Below are 21,453 nucleotides of genomic sequence, written 5' to 3' on the forward strand. Positions count from 1 at the left end.
TGTGGAAATCCAAGCAACACACACAAAATGCTGGAGGAACTCAGCAGGTCAGGCAGCATCTAGAGAAGAGTACAGTCGAAGTTTTCCGAAACATTCTTCTTGATGGCAGAAGCAAGAAGAGGGCATGTCCTGGGTGGTGGGGATCTCTGACGATGGACAGTCAGTATATTCTCCACTACTCAGCCTTAGAAGTTTGTCAAAGTTTTAGCTGCCACACTGAATCTTCACAAACTCTTAAGGAAGTAAAGGTGCTGCTGTGATTTCTTCATAATTGCACATACATGCTGGGCCCAATAACACTGAATAATAACACTGAGGAAATTAAAGTTGCTAACCCTCTCCACCTCTGTCTTCCAATGAGGACTGACTAATGGACCTCTGCTTTCCTCCTGAAGTCTGATTAGCTCCTTGGTCTTACTGACATTAAGTGCGATTGTTTTTGTGGCACCACTCAGTCAGATCTTCAATCTCTTTCCTCTATGCTGATTTATCACCACCGTTGCTGAAGGAGATGTTGCTAATCCGAACTGACTGGGGTCTGCCGCTGAGGAGATCGAGGACCAAATTGCACAAGGAAGTATTGAGTCTAAGGTCTTGAAGTTTATTGATTAGTTTTGACGGATGGCGGTATTGAATGCTGAGCTGTGGGTAATAAAGAGCATCATGATGTATGCATTTTATGTTCAAATACATGAAAAAACATTACTGATATTTGGGATAATATTTAAATTATTTTTTCTGTAAATCTAATCCAGGATGGTTTTGAGTAAGCAATAACAACGTACGTAAATAAAAGTTAAGCCGTTCAATATTTTTAACTGGATTACAACAACATTCAACAACTCGACACGCCAAATGTACGTTACCGTGCCTGATACAGCAAAATTTGCAGGAGGTGATAAAATCCTGAACTTTAAACATGGTCCTTCTGAGGGCACGCAAGTATGGTTTACATTTAAACCTTGAAGTAACGAGGAACCAATTCCCTTATAAGGTTCATTTGTGGGGGCTGGGCTGCAGGAACTGGGTGGAGCTATATTAGTCACAAGGGAGTATTACTCCGTTGGGTTAGTTCAGAGAAGTTTGAGTGCCTAGAAAATGTGCATGAATAGTACAATGTCCTAACAGGAGTAAAGTTCATTTTAATTGTGAAGGAGTTTTTCCTTTCCCATAATCTGAAGAAAACTGCACATTAAGAAAACTGCCATGAATGAGTGCTTGTTTCACAGTCCCCCCGATTTAAGGAAATTCCGGAACAAAGGACGCAGTGTGAATGTGTGTTCATCTCAAAACTGGTAGTAACGAGGAGTAACTTTGAAACCTGAGAAGTGGAATACTACCTTCGTTTGTAGTTCGCGTCAGTAATCCATGGTTTTGTAGAAAATAAACTCTTAAAAGTCTGGTTTAAAATTAAACAATGGACAACTTTTTCACTGAGGTAAGTTCACTTCGCGAACTGTATTTTTATGTTTTAATTTAAAATGATTATCTGACCAGTTTAACTATCTTTCGGCTTGTGGCGTGAAAGGAGAGGGAAATATAACAATTACCCACGGACTCTGCTATATTAAGAGGCTTATTTTTCAAATTACTTCTATTTCAATGTTAACTAAGACATGTTGGAAGTAGGGATTCTCTCTGACCGGTCTGGTATTTCCTTTCAAAAAGCTACAAGCTTCCTGCAAAGGAAGCAGTCTTTTCAGTAGATTATGTTAGGGAACTGGACAGCGAGGTAATATAGATATTCAGACGAACGCACACCGTTCCAGCATATTTTACTATAATCTGGTTTGCATTATTTAGTCGATGATTTTGGAGTGAGTTTATACCACAAACTCGTCTTACAGATTTTTAGGGTGTGTTACTTTAAATGGGGAAAAAAAAACACATTGGTTGTATGACCGATTCCAGGTAACTATTAGATTGTGTAACTTTAGTTTATAATCAAATTATGTTTGCAATTTTAGTTATCACAGCTGCTTGCAATGTAATTTCAAGGAAATCCATTCCTTGTATGTAATTGTTTAAAAAAAAGGTGTCTTATCTTCGAGTAGTTCTCATCATACATAAGTGACTTGTTTTCAAAGTTTAAATGCGTACTATATTTACAATGTCCGGAATTACTGATTGCTAATAGAAGTTTATGTGTGCGTTTATCAGTCTAAATCCAAATGATTAATGTTGCTCTTTGATTGCTTTGTTTAGTGGTTAAAACAAAGGAATTGACAATGGAATCAGCCTTGATTGACCCTGTTAATCAAAAGAATGAATTAATTCTGTTCAGGTATATCCCAAGGAAAAACATTGTTTCCTGAAAGTGGTCCTCTATCAGTAAGGAAAGCTTGTTAGCATTTGATGGTGGTCTTTCGCAGAAAGTATCTGCAAACGGAGTTGTGGAATGGTGCTGACCCGGGCCAGACTGAAACATGTTGTACCAAAATTGGCAAGCTTTTGTTTCCTGTCTGTAAGCTCATTAATCAGTCTCCCGCTCCTGTGTGTAAAGATCATGATGCACGAAGTGTTTCAGTTGCTAGATCAGCGTAAGTGTTTTGCCTGTGTTAAACTTACTATGTTAGTTTTAAGGAAGTGGCCACGTTTCGGGGACGGAGGTAAAGATGGAAATTGGAAGAGAAGTTAATACTTTTGTTCGTTTAATTATTCAAAGATATTTCGGAACACACTACTGTTTACATTGATTTTGTTCACGCAATCCATTGTTAAACAAAAGGGCAGGTTTTCTTTTAACTGTGGACTTTGATCTAACATAATACAAATGCCTTGTTCGATTCAGACTTCGCAAACATTCACTTCGAGCTCTTGCCTGCCCATTCAATTTATGCTGAAAGTAATATTTGATTTGTCTAAGCGTTATGTGAAATGTTAATCACATTGGTTATTGCATTAAAAGTGAATTATGATTGAGTAACTTAGATTTTAAGCTTGAGGCTAATGAAAGATTTAACAAATATAACACTCTAAATTCAAAAATAATTAGGATATATGGCTACATTGCCCGTTTTAAGTTGGATTTGCGCAAATATTCCCATGTTTATCCCCCACATTGCCAGTGAATGATTTCCATTTTCAAGGTACATATTCATATTTAGTGTTTGGTAGTTGACTCACCCAGAGTATGTTGTAATTCTGCAGAGTAAAGGTTGGATGTAAGATTGCTGGAAATTCAATGCAACACTGTATTGAGAGTCTTGTAATGAGAGTGTGATTTTTGGATTCTGTGCCATTCTGCTTGCCTCATTACAGGAAGGATGTGGAGACTTTGGAAATGTGCAGAAGAGGTTTACCAGGATGCTGCCTAGATTATAGAGTATGAGGAGAAGCTGGACAAATTTGGGTTTTTCTTGGAGTTGCAAAAGCTGAGGAGAGATGTCATAGAAGTTTATAAAATTGAGGCATAGATAAGGCAGAAAAGTCAGAATCTTTCTTCCAGGCTAGAAACGTTAAATACTAAATAGAGATACAGTCGACGTTTCGGGCCGACACCTTTCGTGAGTCCTGACGAAGGGTCTCAGCCCGAAACATCGACTGTACCTCTTCCTATAGATGCTGCCTGGCCTGCTGCGTTCACCAGCATTTTGTGTGTGTTAATTGAGTTTCCAACATCTGCAGATTTTCTCGTGTTGGCGTTTTTAAATACTAAATGGTACGCAATTGTGGTTAAATAGGGAACGTTTAAAGAAGATTGCTGGGCAAGTTCGTTTTTTTACACAGAATGGTAAGTACCTGGAACAGGCTGCCAGAGGAAGTAGTGGAGGTAGATAAGCCAATGGTGTTTAAAAGGATGTTTGATGCATGAACACGCAGGGAGGGATATGAAGTGAGTCAGCTTCATTATCACTGACAAATGCCATGAAATTTGTTGTCTTGCAGCAGCAGTATAGTGCAAGATGTAAAAATTACAAAATAAGTTAGTGCAAAAAACAGATAAACAAGGTAGTGTTTCTGGACCGTTCAGAAATCTGATGGTGGAGGGGAAGAAGCTGTTTCTTTTTTTTATTGTTATGAATCTTTGGCTTTCCAATGGTAGTAACACAAAGAGGGCATGTTCCAGATCGTGAGGATGACACCTTGGAGATGCATGCCACCTTCTTGAGGTTCTGCCTCTTGAAAATGTTCTTGATTGGCAGGGAATCCTTAACCCTCTCTGTATCTGTGTCATGGAGATTTCATACTAGGCCATGATGAAAGCAGTCAGAATATTCTGCCCCATACATCTGTAGAAATTTGCATGCGTTTTTGGTGGCGTACCAAATCTCTTCAAACTCCTAATGAAGTAGTGCCTTCTTTGTGATTGCATCAGTGTGTTTTGCTCAGGGCGGATCCTATGCAATTTAGTTTAACTTGGCATTGTTTGGTGCAGACATCCTGGGCTGAAGGGCCTGTTTTTAAAAAAAATCTGGATTATGTAATTGCCCTCTACTTTCTGTTTTTGTGTCCACTCCCCCTCCGCACCACTGAAATAATGGTGACAGAAATTCCCATCGTTGATTGCTTGGTTTAGTAGTTAAAACAAATAAACTGACATTGAAATCAGATTGATCCAGTGGATGCCAGGCTAAAACCTGATGTTTTCTTTCAATGAGCCCCCATTGATTTGTTTTGATAGCTGCAATACTTCAGATAAAACTGAGCATCCAGGATTTCTACACACCATTACAGATTTAGAATAAAATTGCATTCTTATTACAGAGCAACACACGCAAAATGCTGGAGGAACTTAGCAGGTCAGGCAGCATCTATGAAAATGAATAAACAGTCAATGTTTTGGGCTGAGACCCTTCACCTGGACTGGAGAAGAAAGGGGAAGAAGCCAGGAGAGGGGAAGGAGGACAAGCTAGTAGGTCATAGATGAAGCTAGGCAGGTGGGGTGGGGGGAGGATGAAGTAAGAAGGTGGGAGGTGATAGGTGGTAAAGGGCTGAAAGAGGAGGAACCTGTTAGGAGAATAGAGTGAATCTTGGGAGACAGGAAAGGATGAGGGGCAATGGGGGAGTTGGTAGGCAAATAAGGAGAAGAGGTAAAGGGGGCAGAGCAGGGAAATGAAAGATGGGAGGAAGAAAATTATTGGAAGTTGGAGAAATCGGTATTCATGCCATCAGGTTGGAGGCAACCTAGATGGAATATAAGGTGTTGATTCTTCAGCTTGAGAGTGGTTTCATCATGGCAGAAGAGGGGGCCATGGACATGCATTCTTATCAAATTTTCCTACATTTGTCCAGTTTCGCATTAAATTCCCAGCTCCCTCACATTTATCGCCAGAATTATTTTGGCAAACTGTTCTTTTAAAGTGTGACTTGACCGAATACATAGAATGGATTTAATATTTGGATTGCACCTACTATAGAAATTGCTCTGAATTGGCTGTAATTGACTATTATTGCAAAGCAATTTATACTTCATGAAACTGCAAAGATTATGGAAAAGATTTGAGAATTGTGGCAGAACTTTTGGTCCTGGGTTATTGGATGAGGTTGGCCAGTTTAGGACCTTATTCTTTGGAGTGTAGGAGACTGACTAGTAATGTTGCAGAGGTGTACAAAATCATGGAGGAAGTTAGATAGTAGTTGTTGTGCAACTGTGCTGGAAAAGTTTTGCCCACATTTCAGAACAGCAAAATACATGTCAATTATTTTAAAGTATTCATAATCTATTATAATATTCAATCTATTTAAAGCAAAATCTCATTTTAAACATGAGAAATTCTGTAGATGCTAGAAATCCAAAGCAACATGTACAAAATCTTGGAGGAACTCAGCAGGTCAGGCACCATCTATGGCAATGAACAAAGTCAATGATGTAGGCTGAGACTATTCATTGTATTTTAATAAAGCAACACACATCAAAGTTGCTGGTGAACGCAGCAGGCCAGGCAGCATCTATAGGAAGAGGCGCAGTCGACGTTTCGGGTCTCGGCCTGAAACGTCGACTGCGCCTCTTCCTATAGATGCTGCCTGGCCTGCTGCATTCACCAGCAACTTTGATGTGTGTTGCTTGAATTTCCAGCATCTGCAGAATTCCTGTTGTTTGCATTGTATTTTAATGAAGTTTTATTCAAAGTGAAGAATGGGAGACGAAGAGCCTGCAGAAATTGGAATCTAGAGCAAAAATATCAAACGTGACATTTCAGGTGAGACTCGGGTAGAGATGTGTCATGTGACATTTCACATTTCGGGTGGAGATTCTTCAACTGGACTGAAAGAGTAGAGGGGAAGTTGCTGTAGCAATAGGCAAAGAAACTGGTACTGCTGTTAGAGTTGATTCCTCACTGTAAATAATGGGAAATTGCTGCAAAGCCACTCAGTGAACAGGTGAATCAGGTCATCTCAGAGATGCAACAGGTAGTGCAGCTATCTTATAGCTCCAGTGCTGTCCCCATTAGACTTAAACATTTCCAGAATTTGAGAAGGATCAGTAGGTGTTATTGAATGTGAAAAAGACTAGGTTACAGGGAAACAAGAAGAAATGTTCTGAGCATAGGCCACATGACCATTGTAAGGATGTGTGTAACACATTATGACATGCAAGTTTGTGTGCATGTACGTAGCAGTCATGAAATTATGCAGGGGATTGCCAGCACTCGTATATTGTTTTACATGTTTCACTGCAAACTGTATTGGTTTATTCTTGACCCCTGTGCAGAGGTGCAGTGAAAAGTTTTTATTTTCACGTCATCCAGACAAGTTGTACTTCTGTCGCACAACAAAGTATTTATTTATTGCGATCCACCGCGGAATAGGCCCTTCTGGTCCTTCGAGCCGCACTGCCCAGCAATCCCCTGATTTAAGCCTAGCCTAATCACAGGACAATTTAAGATGACTAATTAATCTACTAACCGGTACGTCTTTGAACTGAGAGAGGAAACTGGAGCACCCAGAGGAAACCCACGCAGTCATGGAGAGAATGTACAGGCTCCTTACAGGCAGCGGTGGGAATTGAACCGTAAAGAGTTGAGCTAACCACTACGATACAGTGCTGCCCCAGTGGTGAAAAAATAGTAAAAAGAAAACAGACTGAAGAAAATAATGTTGCAGCTGCAGAAGTGCAGTGTAGATAATTCTGACAGTTTTATAATTGAGATCTAAGAGTAGAATGATTATAATAACTGTAATGAGAATATATACTGGGGACACTTTGCAAAACATCATAATAATGCACCATCTTGGAGTTCCAAATCTTAAGATGAAATGCACATTGCAAATAATCAATTTGAATGCTGGCTCTTATCAAGGTGTAGATGGAATATAAAATAGAGGAAGTTGTGTTTACATCAAGAGCTTGGGTCCGACCCCATCCAGTGTACTGACTGCACAAATGAGGATTGTACCTACGAAGTACTGAGTGTGAAGAGTGTATATATAAAAAAAACAAACAAACAAACATAGAAACATAGAAAATAGGTGCAGGAGTAGGCCATTCGGCCCTTCGAGCCTGTACCGCCATTCAGTATGATCATGGCTGATCATCCAACTCAGAACCCTGTACCAGCCTTCCCTCCATACCCCCTGATCCCCGTACCCACAAGGGCCATATCTAACTCCCTCTTAAATATAGCCCATGAACTGGCCTCAACTGTTTCCTGTGGCAGAGAATTCCACAGATTCACCACTCTCTGTGTGAAGAAGTTTTTCCTAATCTTGGTCCTAAAAGGCTTCCCCTTTATCCTCACACTGTGACCCCTCGTTCTGGACTTCCCCAACATCGGGAACAATCTTCCTGCATCTAGCCTGTCCAATCCCTTTAGGATTTTATATGTTTCAATCAGATCCCCCCTCAATCTTCTAAATTCCAACGAGTATAAGCCCAGTTCATCCAGTCTTTCATCATATGAAAGTCCTGCCATCCCAGGAATCAATCTGGTGAACCTTCTTTGTACTCCCTCTATGGCAAGGATGTCTTTCCTCAGATGAGGGGATCAAAACTGCACACAATACTCCAGGTGTGGTCTCACCAAGGCCTTGTACAACTGCAGTAGTACCTCCCTGCTCCTGTACTCGAATCCTCTTGCTATAAATGCCAGCATACCATTCGCCTTTTTCACTGCCTGCTGTACCTGCATGCCCACTTTCAATGACTGGTGTATAATGACACCCAGGTCTCGTTGCACCTCCCCTTTTCTTAATCGGCCACCATTCAGATAATCTGTTTTCCTGTTTTTGCCACCAAAGTGGATAACTTCACATTTATCCACATTAAGTTGCATCTGCCATGAATTTGCCCACTCACCTAACCTATCCAAGTCACCCTGCATCCTCTTAGCATCCTCCTCACAGCTAACACTGCTGCCCAGCTTCGTGTCGTCCGCAAACTTGGAGATGCTGCATTTAATTCCCTCATCTAAGTCATTAATATATATTGTAAACAACTGGGGTCCCAGCACTGAGCCTTGCAGTACCCCACTAGTCACTGCCTGCCATTCTGAAAAGGTCCCGTTTAGTCCCACTCTTTGCTTCCTGTCTGCCAACCAATTCTCTATCCACATCAATACCTTACCCCCAATACTGTGTGCTTTAAGTTTGCACACTAATCTCCTGTGTGGGACCTTGTCAAAAGCCTTTTGAAAATCCAAATATACCACATCCACTGGTTCTCCCCTATCCACTCTACTAGTTACATCCTCAAAAAATTCTATGACATTCGTCAGACATGATTTTCCTTTCACAAATCCATGCTGACTTTGTCCGATGATTTCACCGCTTTCCAGATGTGCTGTTATCACATCTTTGATAACTGACTTTGGCATTTTCCCCACCACTGACGTTAGGCTAACCGGTCTATAATTCCCCGGTTTCTCTCTCCCTCCTTTTTTAAAAAGTGGGGTTATATTAGCCGCCCTCCAATCCTCAGGAACTAGTCCAGAATCTAAAGAGTTTTGAAAAATTATCACTAATGCATCCACTATTTCTTGGGCTACTTCCTTAAGCACTCTAGGATGCAGACCATCTGGCCCTGGGGATTTATCTGCCTTTAATCCCTCCAATTTACCTAACACCACTTCCCTACTAACATGTATTTCGCTCAGTTCCTCCATCTCACTGGACCCCCTGTCCCCTACTATTTCTGGAAGATTATTTATGTCCTCCTTAGTGAAGACAGAACCAAAGTAGTTATTCAATTGGTCTGCCATGTCCTTGCTCCCCATAATCAATTCATGTGTTTCTGTCTGTAGGGGACCTACATTTGTCTTAACCAATATTTTTCTTTTCACATGTGTATAAAAGCTTTTACAGTCAGTTTTTATGTTCCCTGCCAGTTTTCTCTCAATCTTTTTTCCCCTTCCTAATTAAGCCCTTTGTCCTCCTCTGCTGGACTCTGAATTTCTCCCAGTCCTCAGGTGAGTCACTTTTTCTGGCTAATTTGTATGTTTCTTCTTTGGAATTGATACTATCCCTAATTTCCCTTGTCAGCCATGGGTGCACTACCTTCCTTGATTTATCCTTTTGCCAAACTGGGATGAACAATTGTTTTAGTTCATCCATGCGATCTTTAAATGCTTGCCATTGCATATCCACCGTCAACCCTTTAAATGTCATTTGCCAGTCTATCTTAGCTAATTCACGTCTCATACCTTCAAAGTTACCCTTCTTTAAGTTCAGAACCTTTGTTTCTGAATTAACTACGTCACTCTCCATCTTAATGAAGAATTCCACCATATTATGGTCACTCTTACCCAAGGGGCCTCTCACGACAAGATTGGTAATTAACCCTTCCTCATTGCTCAATACCCAGTCTAGAATAGCCTGCTCTCTAGTTGGTTCCTCGACATGTTGGTTCAAAAAACCATCCTGCATACATTCCAAGAAATCCTCTTCCTCAGCACCCTTACCAATTTGGTTCACCCAATCTAAATGTAGATTGAAGTCACCCATTATAACTGCTGTTCCTTTATTGCACACACTTCTAATTTCCTGTTTAATACCATCCCCTACCTCACTACTACTGTTAGGCGGCCCGTACACAACTCCCACCTGCGTTTTCTGCCCCTTAGTGTTATGTAGCTCTACCCATATCGATTCCACATCCTCCCGGCTAATGTCCTTCCTTTCTATTGCGTTAATCTCCTCTCTAACCAGCAATACTACCCCACCTCCTTTTCTTTCATGTCTATCCCTCCTGAATATTGAATATCCCTGAATGTTGAGCTCCCATCCCTGGTCACCCATGTCTCTGTGATCCCAACTATATCATATTCATAATAATCTGCAGTTTTAATTCATCCACCTTGTTATGAATGCTCCTTGCACTGACACACAAAGCCTTCAGGCTCGCTTTTACAACACTCTTAGCCCTTATACAATTTTGTTGAAAAGTGGCCCTTTTTGATTTGTGCCCTGGATTTGCCGGCCTGCCACTTCTACTTTTCACCTTACTACTTTTTGCTTCTACCCTCATCTTACACCCCTCTGTCTCTCTGCACTTGTTCCCATCCCCCTGTTGTGAACTAACCTCCTCTCTCCTAGTCTCTTTAATTTGATTCCCACCCCGCAACCATTATAGTTTAAAGTCACCTCAGTAGACCTCGCAAATCTCCCCGCCAGGATATTGGTCCCCCTAGGATTCAAGTGTAACCCGTCCTTTCTGAACAGGTCAAACCTGCGCCAAAAGAGGTCCCAATGATCCAAAAACTTGAATCCCTGCCCCCTGCTCCGATCCCTCAGCCACACATTTATCTTCCACCTCATTGCATTCCTACTCTCACTGTCGCATGGCACAGGCAGTAATCCCGAGATTACTACCTTTGTGGTACTTTTTCTCAACTCCCTACCTAGCTCCCTATATTCTCCTTTTAGGACCTCTTCCCTTTTCCTACCTATGTCATCGGTACCTATATGTACCACAACCTCTGGCTCCTCACCCTCCCACTTCAGGATATCTTGGACGCAATCAGAAATATCCTGGACCCTGGCACCAGGGAGGCAAACTACTATCCGGGTCTCTGGACTGCGTCCACAGAATCGCCTATCTGACCCCTTACTATCGAGTCCCCTATTACAACTGCCCTCCTCTTCCTTTCCCTACCCTTCTGAGCTACAGGGCCGGACTCTGTGCCAGAGGCACGGCCACTGTCGCTTCCCCCAGGTAAGCTGTTCCCCCCCCCCCCCCAAACAGTACTCAAACAGGAGTACCTATTGTCAAGGGGCACAGCCACAGGGTACTCTCTATTACCTGACTCTTCTGCTTCCCCCTCCTAACCGTGACCCGCTTGTCTGCCTCCCGTGGCCCCGGTGTGACCATCTGCCTGTAACTCCTCTCTATCAACTCCTCACTCTCCCTGACCAGACAAAGGTCACCGAGCTGCAGCTCCAGTTCCCTAATGCGGTCCCTTAGGAACTGCATCTCGGCGCACCTGGCGCAGATGTGGACGTCCGGGAGGCTTGGAGATTCCAGGGCCTCCCACATCTGGCACCGAGAACAACAAACTGCTCTTACACTCATAATGCCCCTCTCCTCAAATAACAACAAAAAATGAATACCAAACCTTCCTCGCCTCGCCCGTTTCCGCCTAAGCCTGTTGAGCCGAAGCCCTAAAGCCTTCACTTTGCTCCCGGCTCACTCCGCTGCCCGCTGTATAAGGCTCTGTTCCTTTTAAATTTTCCTTGCTTCACTGCCCATACGCCTGCACAGTCCCGCCTCTCTGAATGCCGATGGAAAAAAAACCAAGAAATTGAAAAATGGCTTCCTCCGCACTCCCGCTCCGATTCTTAGATTTCCTTCTTCGAATTTGTGTTGCTCCAGTTTACCAAAATAATAGTTAATGACTTGGAGAGTTAACTAGTGACAATAGGATACATAAAACCTGGTTCATATTCCCTTGAGGGTAGCAGATGAAAGGGTGATTACACATGTCTGCTGATGATCTGCATACATATTAGCTAGCCAGCCATCTGTTGTTTGCTGCTTGCAAAACTTGTGCAATTAATTAAAGGTATTCTTTGCATATTCATATCCTTTCATAAAGATAACAGCATTTGAATTATTTACCTTAAAGCTGACTTGTTCAGCTTTAATGGTCCAGCATCTCATTATAAAGCGATGATTACCTGGTGCGAGAGATCCAACAGACGGAAGCTTCAATCAAGAAAATGTTGATGAAAACAATGGTTTTCATTGTCCTCTGCAGCGTGTGTGTATATAAGTAAACAGAAAGGTTTTATTTCAAGGGAATTGGGCACGCCTTTGTCAGGCCAAGACAGAGAGCAACAGGTTTACAGGATTCCTCTCCCATTAGCCTGTATTTTATGGTTGTTGAAACAGTGACACAGTCATTGTTGGCCACCATTTTATCATGAAACTGGCAACAGCTTTTGGAGTACACATATGTACAATTACAAATGGAAATCCACAGGTTGATATCACTAATATTCTGCTCATCCATAGCCTTCTCCAGATTAACTAGGCAGAATCAGAAGACTGGTAGAAACCTTGGGTTAGGAATTCTCTTGCTTTGAGCAGCACCTCTCCAGGTAAATAAAGGAATTTAGTTAAAACCTGATTGCTATAGGGATTGGGGTTTTCTATGCATTGTTTGCACATATTTGAATACTTTTTTTCTGAGTGATGAGAATTTGCATGGGAGTCACTGGGTATGCTCAGTGTAATTTGAGCCACTGATTGAAAGGCTTCACAGAAACAGTTCCTTGCACCCACCAAGAGCGCATCAACCATCAAAGTATCAGTTGCCACTATTCAACGCTATTTCAGTATTTACTCTCACTTAGGGCAAGTTACAGTGGCCAGTTAATCACACTTGCTTTTTATCCATCTCAAGGGGATCAGCCTTGCCTAGTTTGCTGTTATGGCAACAAGCATATGGTGTGTTTGAGCTCAAGCCAATTCCTTCAGCCAGCCCACTGATCCCAATTCTGCTGCTAGTATTCTAAATTTTCATCTTATCTGTATTGCAACATTGGAACTTGTAGAACATTCAAAATTTGTTCCTTTGGCTTTTAGTTATATTCTGAGGATTTTTTGAGTTTTGAGATGCAAAGGTGTTATGTGTGTACATAATAAAAGAACTGCAATTCCCAGTGTGCAATGTGGGTGGTTCACTGAGAGCCAGAGGTGATGTTGGTGAACTGGGAGCGTGTGCTAAAGTGTGGAACTAGAAACAGTGGTTGTTAATAAATGTGCTAGTGTTTGAGAACCTATGTCTTTTATCAAGAACAAACATAACATGGTGTCAGAAGTTGGTGTGTCTAAATACGAAGCGTAACTAAATACCATGAACAACTAAGAAAGAGACACGAGTTTCTGACAGAGAGAAGCTGCCGGCAAGAGAGCACGCTGTCTTAAAGTTCACCAAGAAATTGAGGTGAGAGCCTGAAAATCCCTTCAATGGATAATCCAAGTACAGTACTCCTGCAGCAATGCAATTTACTGGCAATCTAGCTGATAGTTGGAAATGCTACAAACAGCAATTCAATACATACTTCGCTGCGAACAGAGCTGGCAGGACAGAGGAAAACTTGCAACATAGAAACATAGAAAAACCTACAGCACAATACAGGCCCTTTGGCCCAAAATGCTGTCCCGAACATGTACTCACTTTAGAAATTACCTAGGGTTACCCATAGCCCTCTATTTTACTGAGCTCCATGTATCTGTCCAGGAGTCTCTTAAAAGACCCTATTGTATCTGCCTCCACCACCGTCGCCGGCAGCCCATTCCATGCACTCACCACTCCCTGCATTTAAAAAAAAACTGCCCCTAACATCTCCTCTGTACCTGCTTACAAGCACCTTAAAGCTGTGCCCTTTTGTGTTAGCCATTTCAGCCCTGGGGGAAAACCTCTGACTATCTACACGATCAATGCCTCTCATCACCTTATACACCTCTATCAGGTCACCTCTCATCATCTGCCACTCCAAGGTGAAAAGGCTGAGTTCACTCAACCTATTCTCATAAGGCATGCTCCTCAATCCAGGCAACATCCTTGTAAATCTCCTCTGCACCCTTTCTATGGTTTCCATATCGTTCCTGTAGTGAGGTAACCAGAACTGAGCACAGTACTCCCAAGTGGGGTCTGACCAGGGTCTGACCAGCTGCAACATTACCTCTTGGCTCTTGAACTCAATCCCATGGTTGATGAAGGCCAATGCACTGTATGTTTTCTTAACCACAGAGTTAACCTGCGCAGCGACTTTGAGTGTCCTATGGACTTGGACCCAAGATCCCTCTAATCTTCCACACTGCCAAGAGTCTTACCATTAATACTGTATTCTGCCATCATATTTGACCTACCAAAATGAACCACCTCACACTTATCTGGGTTGAACTCCATCTGCCACTTCTCAGCCCACTTTTACATCCAATCGATGTCTCGCTGTAACCTCTGACAGCCCTCCACACTATCCACAACAACTCCAACCTTTGTGTCATCAGCAAATTTACTAACCCATCCGTCCACTTCCTCATCCGGTCATTTACAGAAATCACAAAGAGTAGGGGTCCCAGAACAGATCCCTGAGGCACACCACTGTCACCGACCTCCATGCAGAATATGACTTCTCTGCAACCACTCTTTGCCTTATGTGGGCAAGCCAGTTTTGGATCCACAAAGCAATATCCCCTTTGATCCCATTCCCCTTTACTTTCTCAATAAGCCTTGCATGGGGTACCTTATCAAATGCCTTGCTGAAATCCATATACACTACATCTACTGTTCTTCCTTCATCAATGTGTTTAGTCACATCCTCAAGAAATTCAATCAGGCTCGTAAGGCATGACCTACTTTTGACAAAGCCATGCTGACTATTCCTAATCATATTATACCTCTCCAAATGTTCATAAATCCTGCCTCTCAGGATATCTTCCGTCAACTTACCAACCGCTGAAGTAAGACTTACTGGTCTATAATTTCCTGGGCTATCTCTACTCCATTTCTTGAATAAGGAAACAACCTCTTCAACCCTCCAATCCATGGATGAGTACAAGATTTTCAAGTAAAAAGCAATATGTACCTAGTGTAATTTAAAAGCGCCAGCCTATACTGGAGAGAACATTCCAGTAAAAGGGGCTGTATGGTGACCTTCAAGCACAAGGGGAAGCATGTGAAGGTACAGCTACTGATTGTAGAAAAGAGAGTACAGCCAGTATTGGGTCTGAGTCTGTGAAAAGCTCAACCTGGTGGAAAGAGTTTTCGTAGTGGCTTCACAGACCAAAGGCAAGCACAAAGCAGCTCAGATGCTTAACTGAGGTTACTCGAAACATGAGAGATTCAGAGACGTTATGCAAGAGAAGCACAGAAACTCTACTTTCCATAGGCATCCGTACCAGCACCACCAGCAGTACAGTCAGGATGCCAGTGCTGAACAGAGTCTTCATGATGAAGTTGTTGCCTTTCTTGCTTCCACATCATGCAGCTGTGGTTCAAAATCTCACTCATCAACTTTCAGTTAAAGACTAGAAATCAAAAACATCTCCACAATCCTCTCCAAAGTTGAAGACGAAAAATAAAAAAGGAAGATGGAGAGACCACACAAGACCCAAGTTCAGAACAATGGCAAAAGTTCAACACAAACCACAAAATTGAGTCTACTGAGTACTTTAGCTTTATTTTCTAAGTTGTACAATCATAAATCTACTTGCCTTTTGGTATTTGTCATTTGGTATGGTTACAGCAAAGTATTTCTAATGTAGCTGTTAGCAGAATTTACTTGACTTTCACTTTTAAATAGTGTAAAATAAGAACTGCAAGTTCTTTCTATTCCTTACCTGAACCTCTATTGCCCACCCTAATTGCCCTGAGGAAAGTTACAGTCACCTGCTATAATGAACAGTTGGAATCCTTGTGATAAAACTACTCTTGCCAGGAATTAGTGGGCTATTCTAGGTTCTTGATTTGGCGAGGAGAAGGGGACAGCATGAATTCCATTTAGGTGACTTAGAAGGTAACTTGCAAATGGTCAGCAAGTAATTATTTTTTGCCAACTTCTTAAAGCTTTTATCTGTAATTAGAAGGGTCTTAAAGTATAAACTTTATACTTACAGTTTCAATTGAAAAGAGTTTGGCTTTCATTAGCAGAGATATTTAGTTACAATTGTCTTTGACGGTGTAGCACCAGAATAATTAATCATAGTAATTTTATTGAATACTTCTAATTTTTATTATCTAATCACTCACTTTTAGAATAGCAGCTTCCTGGTTAACTCTCTTGAATGCCTTTTTGTAAATGTGGAAATTATACAACTAAGATTTTTACTGTCTAATATCTTGAGTTTTACTTCAACATTTTTCTTCATCTTCCATATGCTTTTTTAAAAACTTTATTGCCTTTTTGTGAGTTCTTTCCTGGCACTGGCAGAAAACAAGGTGCGGTGAAGGATTCTTTAGCATAAGTACTATGGTGGTCCAGAAAGACATCATGCAGCTGTGGTTCAAAATCTCGCTCATCAACTTTTAGTTAAAGACTGGAAATCAAAAATAAAGGACAAACAGAAATTCAGTGCTGACCTTACTCACACCCTTTGAGAAGATTTCCCAGTGAACCTTCTCACAGTGAAGCTTGCACAGTATATCTGTGAATTGTTCTTGTTACCGCTTTGCTACATTGAAGAGAGATTCTTGAAATATGCCATCATAGTGGCTATGTTTTAAGGTGTCATTGATCACTTTGCAGAACACTTCTACCTGCTTGTAGGTGTTATTGAAATAGATTTGTACAGTTTAGGAACAGGCCCTTTGACCCATTAACTCTATGCTAACCATCATGCTTGTCTATACTAATCCTATTTGCATGCATTGATTCCATATCCTAGGTGCTCTGCCCAAATCCTCAAATGTTACTGTTTCAGCCTCCATCACTTCCTGGCAATTCAATCCAGATACCAACTATTTTGCCTCTTTTTTCTTTAAAATTCCTCTCTCATACCTTAAACCTATGCTCTGCAGTTTTAGACATTCCTACCATGGGAAACAGACACTGGCTATGCTATTTTTGCATCTCATGACTGTATATATCTTTTTATGTCTCTCTTGGCCTCCTGTGCTTTAGGGAAAACAGGCCTGCCCTACCCAATCTCCCCTGATAATTCAAGCCCACCCCTCCCCACAATCTAGATAAAATCCTTATGAAACTTTCCTGCACCCTTTCTTGGTTAATCTTTCCTATAATGTGGCAACCAGAACTGCACATAATATTCCAATGCAGCCCAAACAATGTCTTGCACAACTGTAGCATGACATCTTCACACTTGTACTCAATACCCGATCTGTTGAAGATAAGTGTAACACAAGCCACCTTCACCACCTTGTCTGCCTGTGATCAACTTTCAGGGAACTCTGTTCCCTGTTCAGCATGCCAGGTTCCTGTCACTTGCTGTTAAAATCCTTCCTGAGTTTAACTTTTCAAAATGCATCACTTCATATATGTCTGAGCTAAATTCCACTTGTCATTCTATTGCCCATTTTCCCAGTTATCCATAAACCCTTTGTAACCTTCTCTGTCCACTACACCAACATTTTTGGTGCCATGTTTTTGGAAATTGTGGCATAATTTATGGGATTGTAATAAATGAAATTGCTACAGCAGCAAATAAATGTTTAATGAAATTAAACTGAACTAAACCAACTCTACAGCAACACCCAGAGAGCTAGATAAACACTCCAAACTGTCCAAAAAAATGAGATGCCAAGTGATGTGACATTTAGATCATTCCTCAAGAACAGGCAAGCCATAGATGTGCCAAAAAATTTAAGAAAATAATTTGTGTTTTTTGACTAAATAAAAATATTAATCACGCATCCAACCCAAATTAGTGCTTGTATAAGTGCACATACTCAGAAAATTATCTGCTCAAGATTTAGTGCTTCCTAACTTGGTATAAGGGTCTGTCAGAACATCTTATTCCTTGCTAATGAGAAAAGTCCGCGGAGAAACCAAGGTAATATGACTAGGAATTGCCTTGAAAATGAGCAGCAATTCTTTGATCCAAAGGAAAGATATACTTGCAATAGAGGGAAACCAAGGCAGGTTCCCCTTATTAAATCCTGGGACGGATAGATTTCTCTATAGGAGAATTAAACAGACTGGACCAGTGCTATCCTGAGTTTGGAAGAATGAGAAATCATCTCTTCTAGGGTATAAAGTTCTTGAGGCTTGACACACAATATATGGGGGACAATGCTCCCTCTAGCTAGTATGTCTAGAACTAGGGGTTTCAGTCTCAGAATAAGGATTTAGCCATTTAGAACTGGGATAAGAAGGCATTTCTACACCCAGTGGGATATGAATCTTTGGAATTCTCTCTGTGCAAGGGTTTTGAATTCCCACTTGCTGAGTATAACCAAGACAAGTCAATACATTCTGTGAATCTTTAAGGTGGCTGGTATTGAGGTGATGATCTTACTGAATGGCGGGACAGTTGTAAGGGACCACATGGTCTCCTTTTGTTTTGTTCTTTTACAAGAAACTCCGATCCAAGACGTGGCACAGAGGCACTTCCCTTGCATACTGTATGTCACTCAAGCATCTGAACATATCAGTTCCCTAACTCAGCTTGCTATTACTCACATCTCTCATTCTGTGCATTAACCTTGCATCCTTTTATGTTGACGTTCAGTCTCCCACGTTGTGCAAATGCTACACCAGTTTTTCATTGCAAGATGCGACTCAAGTAGTGACGGTACTCTCAATGGATATGATTAAATACTCCCATATCAGCCTGTTACAACTAAAAAGCACAACTGCTTCCAAGGTCAGTACAGTAAACAAAGATGTCTTAATGCGCTTAAATGAACTATCACTGCTTAAAACCAACGGAAACAACACAGTCTGTGGTCGGAAGTGCCCACAGAGAAAACCTCGGAGGAAGTGCGGGTGCAGATCAGGATTACAAGTGCGTTTAAGGAAATGGGGTTTTAAACTCCCTATACCGACTATCTTGCTGGTGAACGTGCAGTCTCTGGTGAATAAAATCGATGATCTCAGAGCTTGGGTGCTGTGTTTCACGGAATCCTGGTTAACCCCTTCCATACCAGATGCAGCAATTCAGATCGACTGGTTTACTATACACCATCAGGATAGATCTATAGAGTCTCTGAAAAGCAGAGGTAGAGGAGTATGCCTCATGATCAACTCTTGGTGCTGTCCCAATTCTGCTCACCAGACCTGGAATATCTAGCAGTAAAGTGCCATCCTTTTTACCTACCTTGGGAGTTCTCTGGGGTCATTTTGGTAGCGGTTTACATTCCACCTCAGGCCAATGTCAATCAGGCTTTAGATGATCTGAGCAATGGGAACAACATGCATGAAACAGCGCACCCTAACGCCTTCACCATTGATTTGGGAGATTTTAACAAGGCCATTCTGAAAAAAATCACTAAGCAATTACCATCAACAGATCACCTGCAATACCAGAGGAAACAACACACTGGACCATTGCTACACCACCATCAAGAATGCCGACCGTGCTGTTCCAAGCCCTCACTTCGGGAAGTCTGATCACCTAGCTGTACTTCGACTCTGAGTATAGGCAGAGACTGAAGACTGCAGCACCAGCAGTGAGGACCAGGAAGGTTTGGGCAACGGAAGCACAGGAGCACCTACAGGGCTGCTTTGAATTGACAGACTGGACTGTATTCAGGGATTCATCTTCGAACCTGGATGAGTATGCTGCAGTTGTTACCGACTTCATTAAAACCTGTGTGGCCACAAGGACTTACTGTACATTCCCAAACCAAAAGCCATGGATGAACCAGGAGGTACGTCATCTGCTGAAGGCCAGATCTGTGGCATTCAAGTCCGGCAACCCAGCCCTGTACCAGAAAATCAGATATGATTTGCAGAGGGCTATTTCAAGGGCTAAGAGACAATCTTGAACGAGGTTGGAGGGAATATCAGATGCGCGGCAACTCTGGCAGCAAGGTCTGCAAGACATTACTTCCTACAAAGTGAAACCCAATAATATGCGGGTTCACTGCAGAGGATCGACCGCATCTGGAGGAGGGGTCACAGTCGGTGACCTCAGGTGACATCACCAAGGACCCGCCCAAAAAGTTGCTTGTGAGCCATCTCGCCGGTCTGTGAGTGAAGCCGTGTCTGAATGATCAGTTGTTCCTGTTCTATCTCTCTCTTCCCCCACGTTGTCCATCGCCATGGCAACGATTACTGCGAACTGGACTGAACTTTGAGTCACTTTGAAATTTGGTCATTTACCCCTAGACAACGATAGAGCTTGATTGATGCTGTTATCTTAATTCTGTGCGCATGTGTGTTTATCATCGCTGAACTGTTGCATTTATTATCCTTTCGATTACTGTGAAGAGATTTGACATGTCAACAAATACACTCAAAAACTTCTATAGTTGTACTGTGGAGAGCATTCTGACAGGCTGCATCACTGTCTGGTATGGAGGGGCTACTGCACAGGACCAAAAGAAGCTGCAGAGGGTTGTAAATGTAGTCTGCTCCATCTTGGGCACTAGCCTACAAAGTATGCAGGGCACCTTTAGGGAGTGGTGACTTGGGAAGGCAGCATCCATTATTAAGGACCTCCAGCACCCAGGGCATGCCCTTTTCTCACTGTTATCATCAGGAAGGAGATGCAGAAGCCTGAAGGTGACACAATGATTCAGAAACAGCTTTTTGCACATTAAAAAATATCTATTCAATATATGTAACACACATCAAAGTTGCTGGTGAACGCAGCAGGCCAAGCAGCATCTGTAGGAAGAGGCGCAGTCGACGTTTCAGGCCGAGACCCTTCGTCAGGACTAACTGAAGGAAGAGTGAGTAAGGGATTTGAAAGTTGGAGGGGGAGGGGGAGATCCAAAATGATAGGAGAAGACAGGAGGGGGAGGGATAGAGCCAAGAGCTGGACAGGTGATAGGCAAAAGGGGATATGAGAGGATCATGGGACAGGAGGTCCGGGAAGAAAGACGGGGGGGGGGTGACCCAGAGGATGGGCAAGAGGTATATTCAGAGGGACAGAGGGAGAAAAAGGAGAGTGAGAGAAAGAATGTGTGCATAAAAATGAGTAACAGATGGGGTACGAGGGGGAGGTGGGGCTTAGCGGAAGTTAGAGAAGTCAATGTTCATGCCATCAGGTTGGAGGCTACCCAGACGGAATATAAGGTGTTGTTCCTCCAACCTGAGTGTGGCTTCATCTTTACAGTAGAGGAGGCCGTGGATAGACATGTCAGAATGGGAATGGGATGTGGAATTAAAATTTGTGGCCACTGGGAGATCCTGCTTTCTCTGGCACCAGCAACTTTGATGTGTGTTGCTTGAATTTCCAGCATCTGCAGAATTCCTGTTGTTTGTATTCAATATGTGTAATTGATTTACTTGTTTATTATTATGTTTTATTATTTTTTTCTCTCACTGCTAGATTACGTATTGCATTGAACTGCTGCTGCTAAGTTAACAAATTTCACGTCATAGGCCGGTGATAATAAACCTGGTTCTGATGTTCTCCTTCATCCCATTCAAAACATTTTA

At 42.1% G+C, this 21,453-nt stretch overlaps 1 protein-coding gene across 1 annotated transcript in view; it reads left to right on the forward strand.

Annotated features, from left to right (window-relative positions):
- The first annotated feature begins 1,076 nt into the window (after positions 1-1,076).
- Positions 1,077-21,453, forward strand: part of myo10 (myosin X) — a 296,284-nt gene continuing 275,907 nt past the window's right edge. The window contains exon 1 of the mRNA XM_063069990.1: positions 1,077-1,438. Within this exon, the coding sequence (XP_062926060.1) occupies positions 1,418-1,438 (21 nt within the window). The 5' untranslated portion in view covers positions 1,077-1,417. The remainder of the gene's footprint in view (positions 1,439-21,453) is intronic.

The sequence above is a fragment of the Mobula hypostoma genome, chromosome 17 (assembly GCF_963921235.1).
Source record: "Mobula hypostoma chromosome 17, sMobHyp1.1, whole genome shotgun sequence".
Lineage (NCBI taxonomy): Eukaryota > Metazoa > Chordata > Chondrichthyes > Myliobatiformes > Myliobatidae > Mobula > Mobula hypostoma.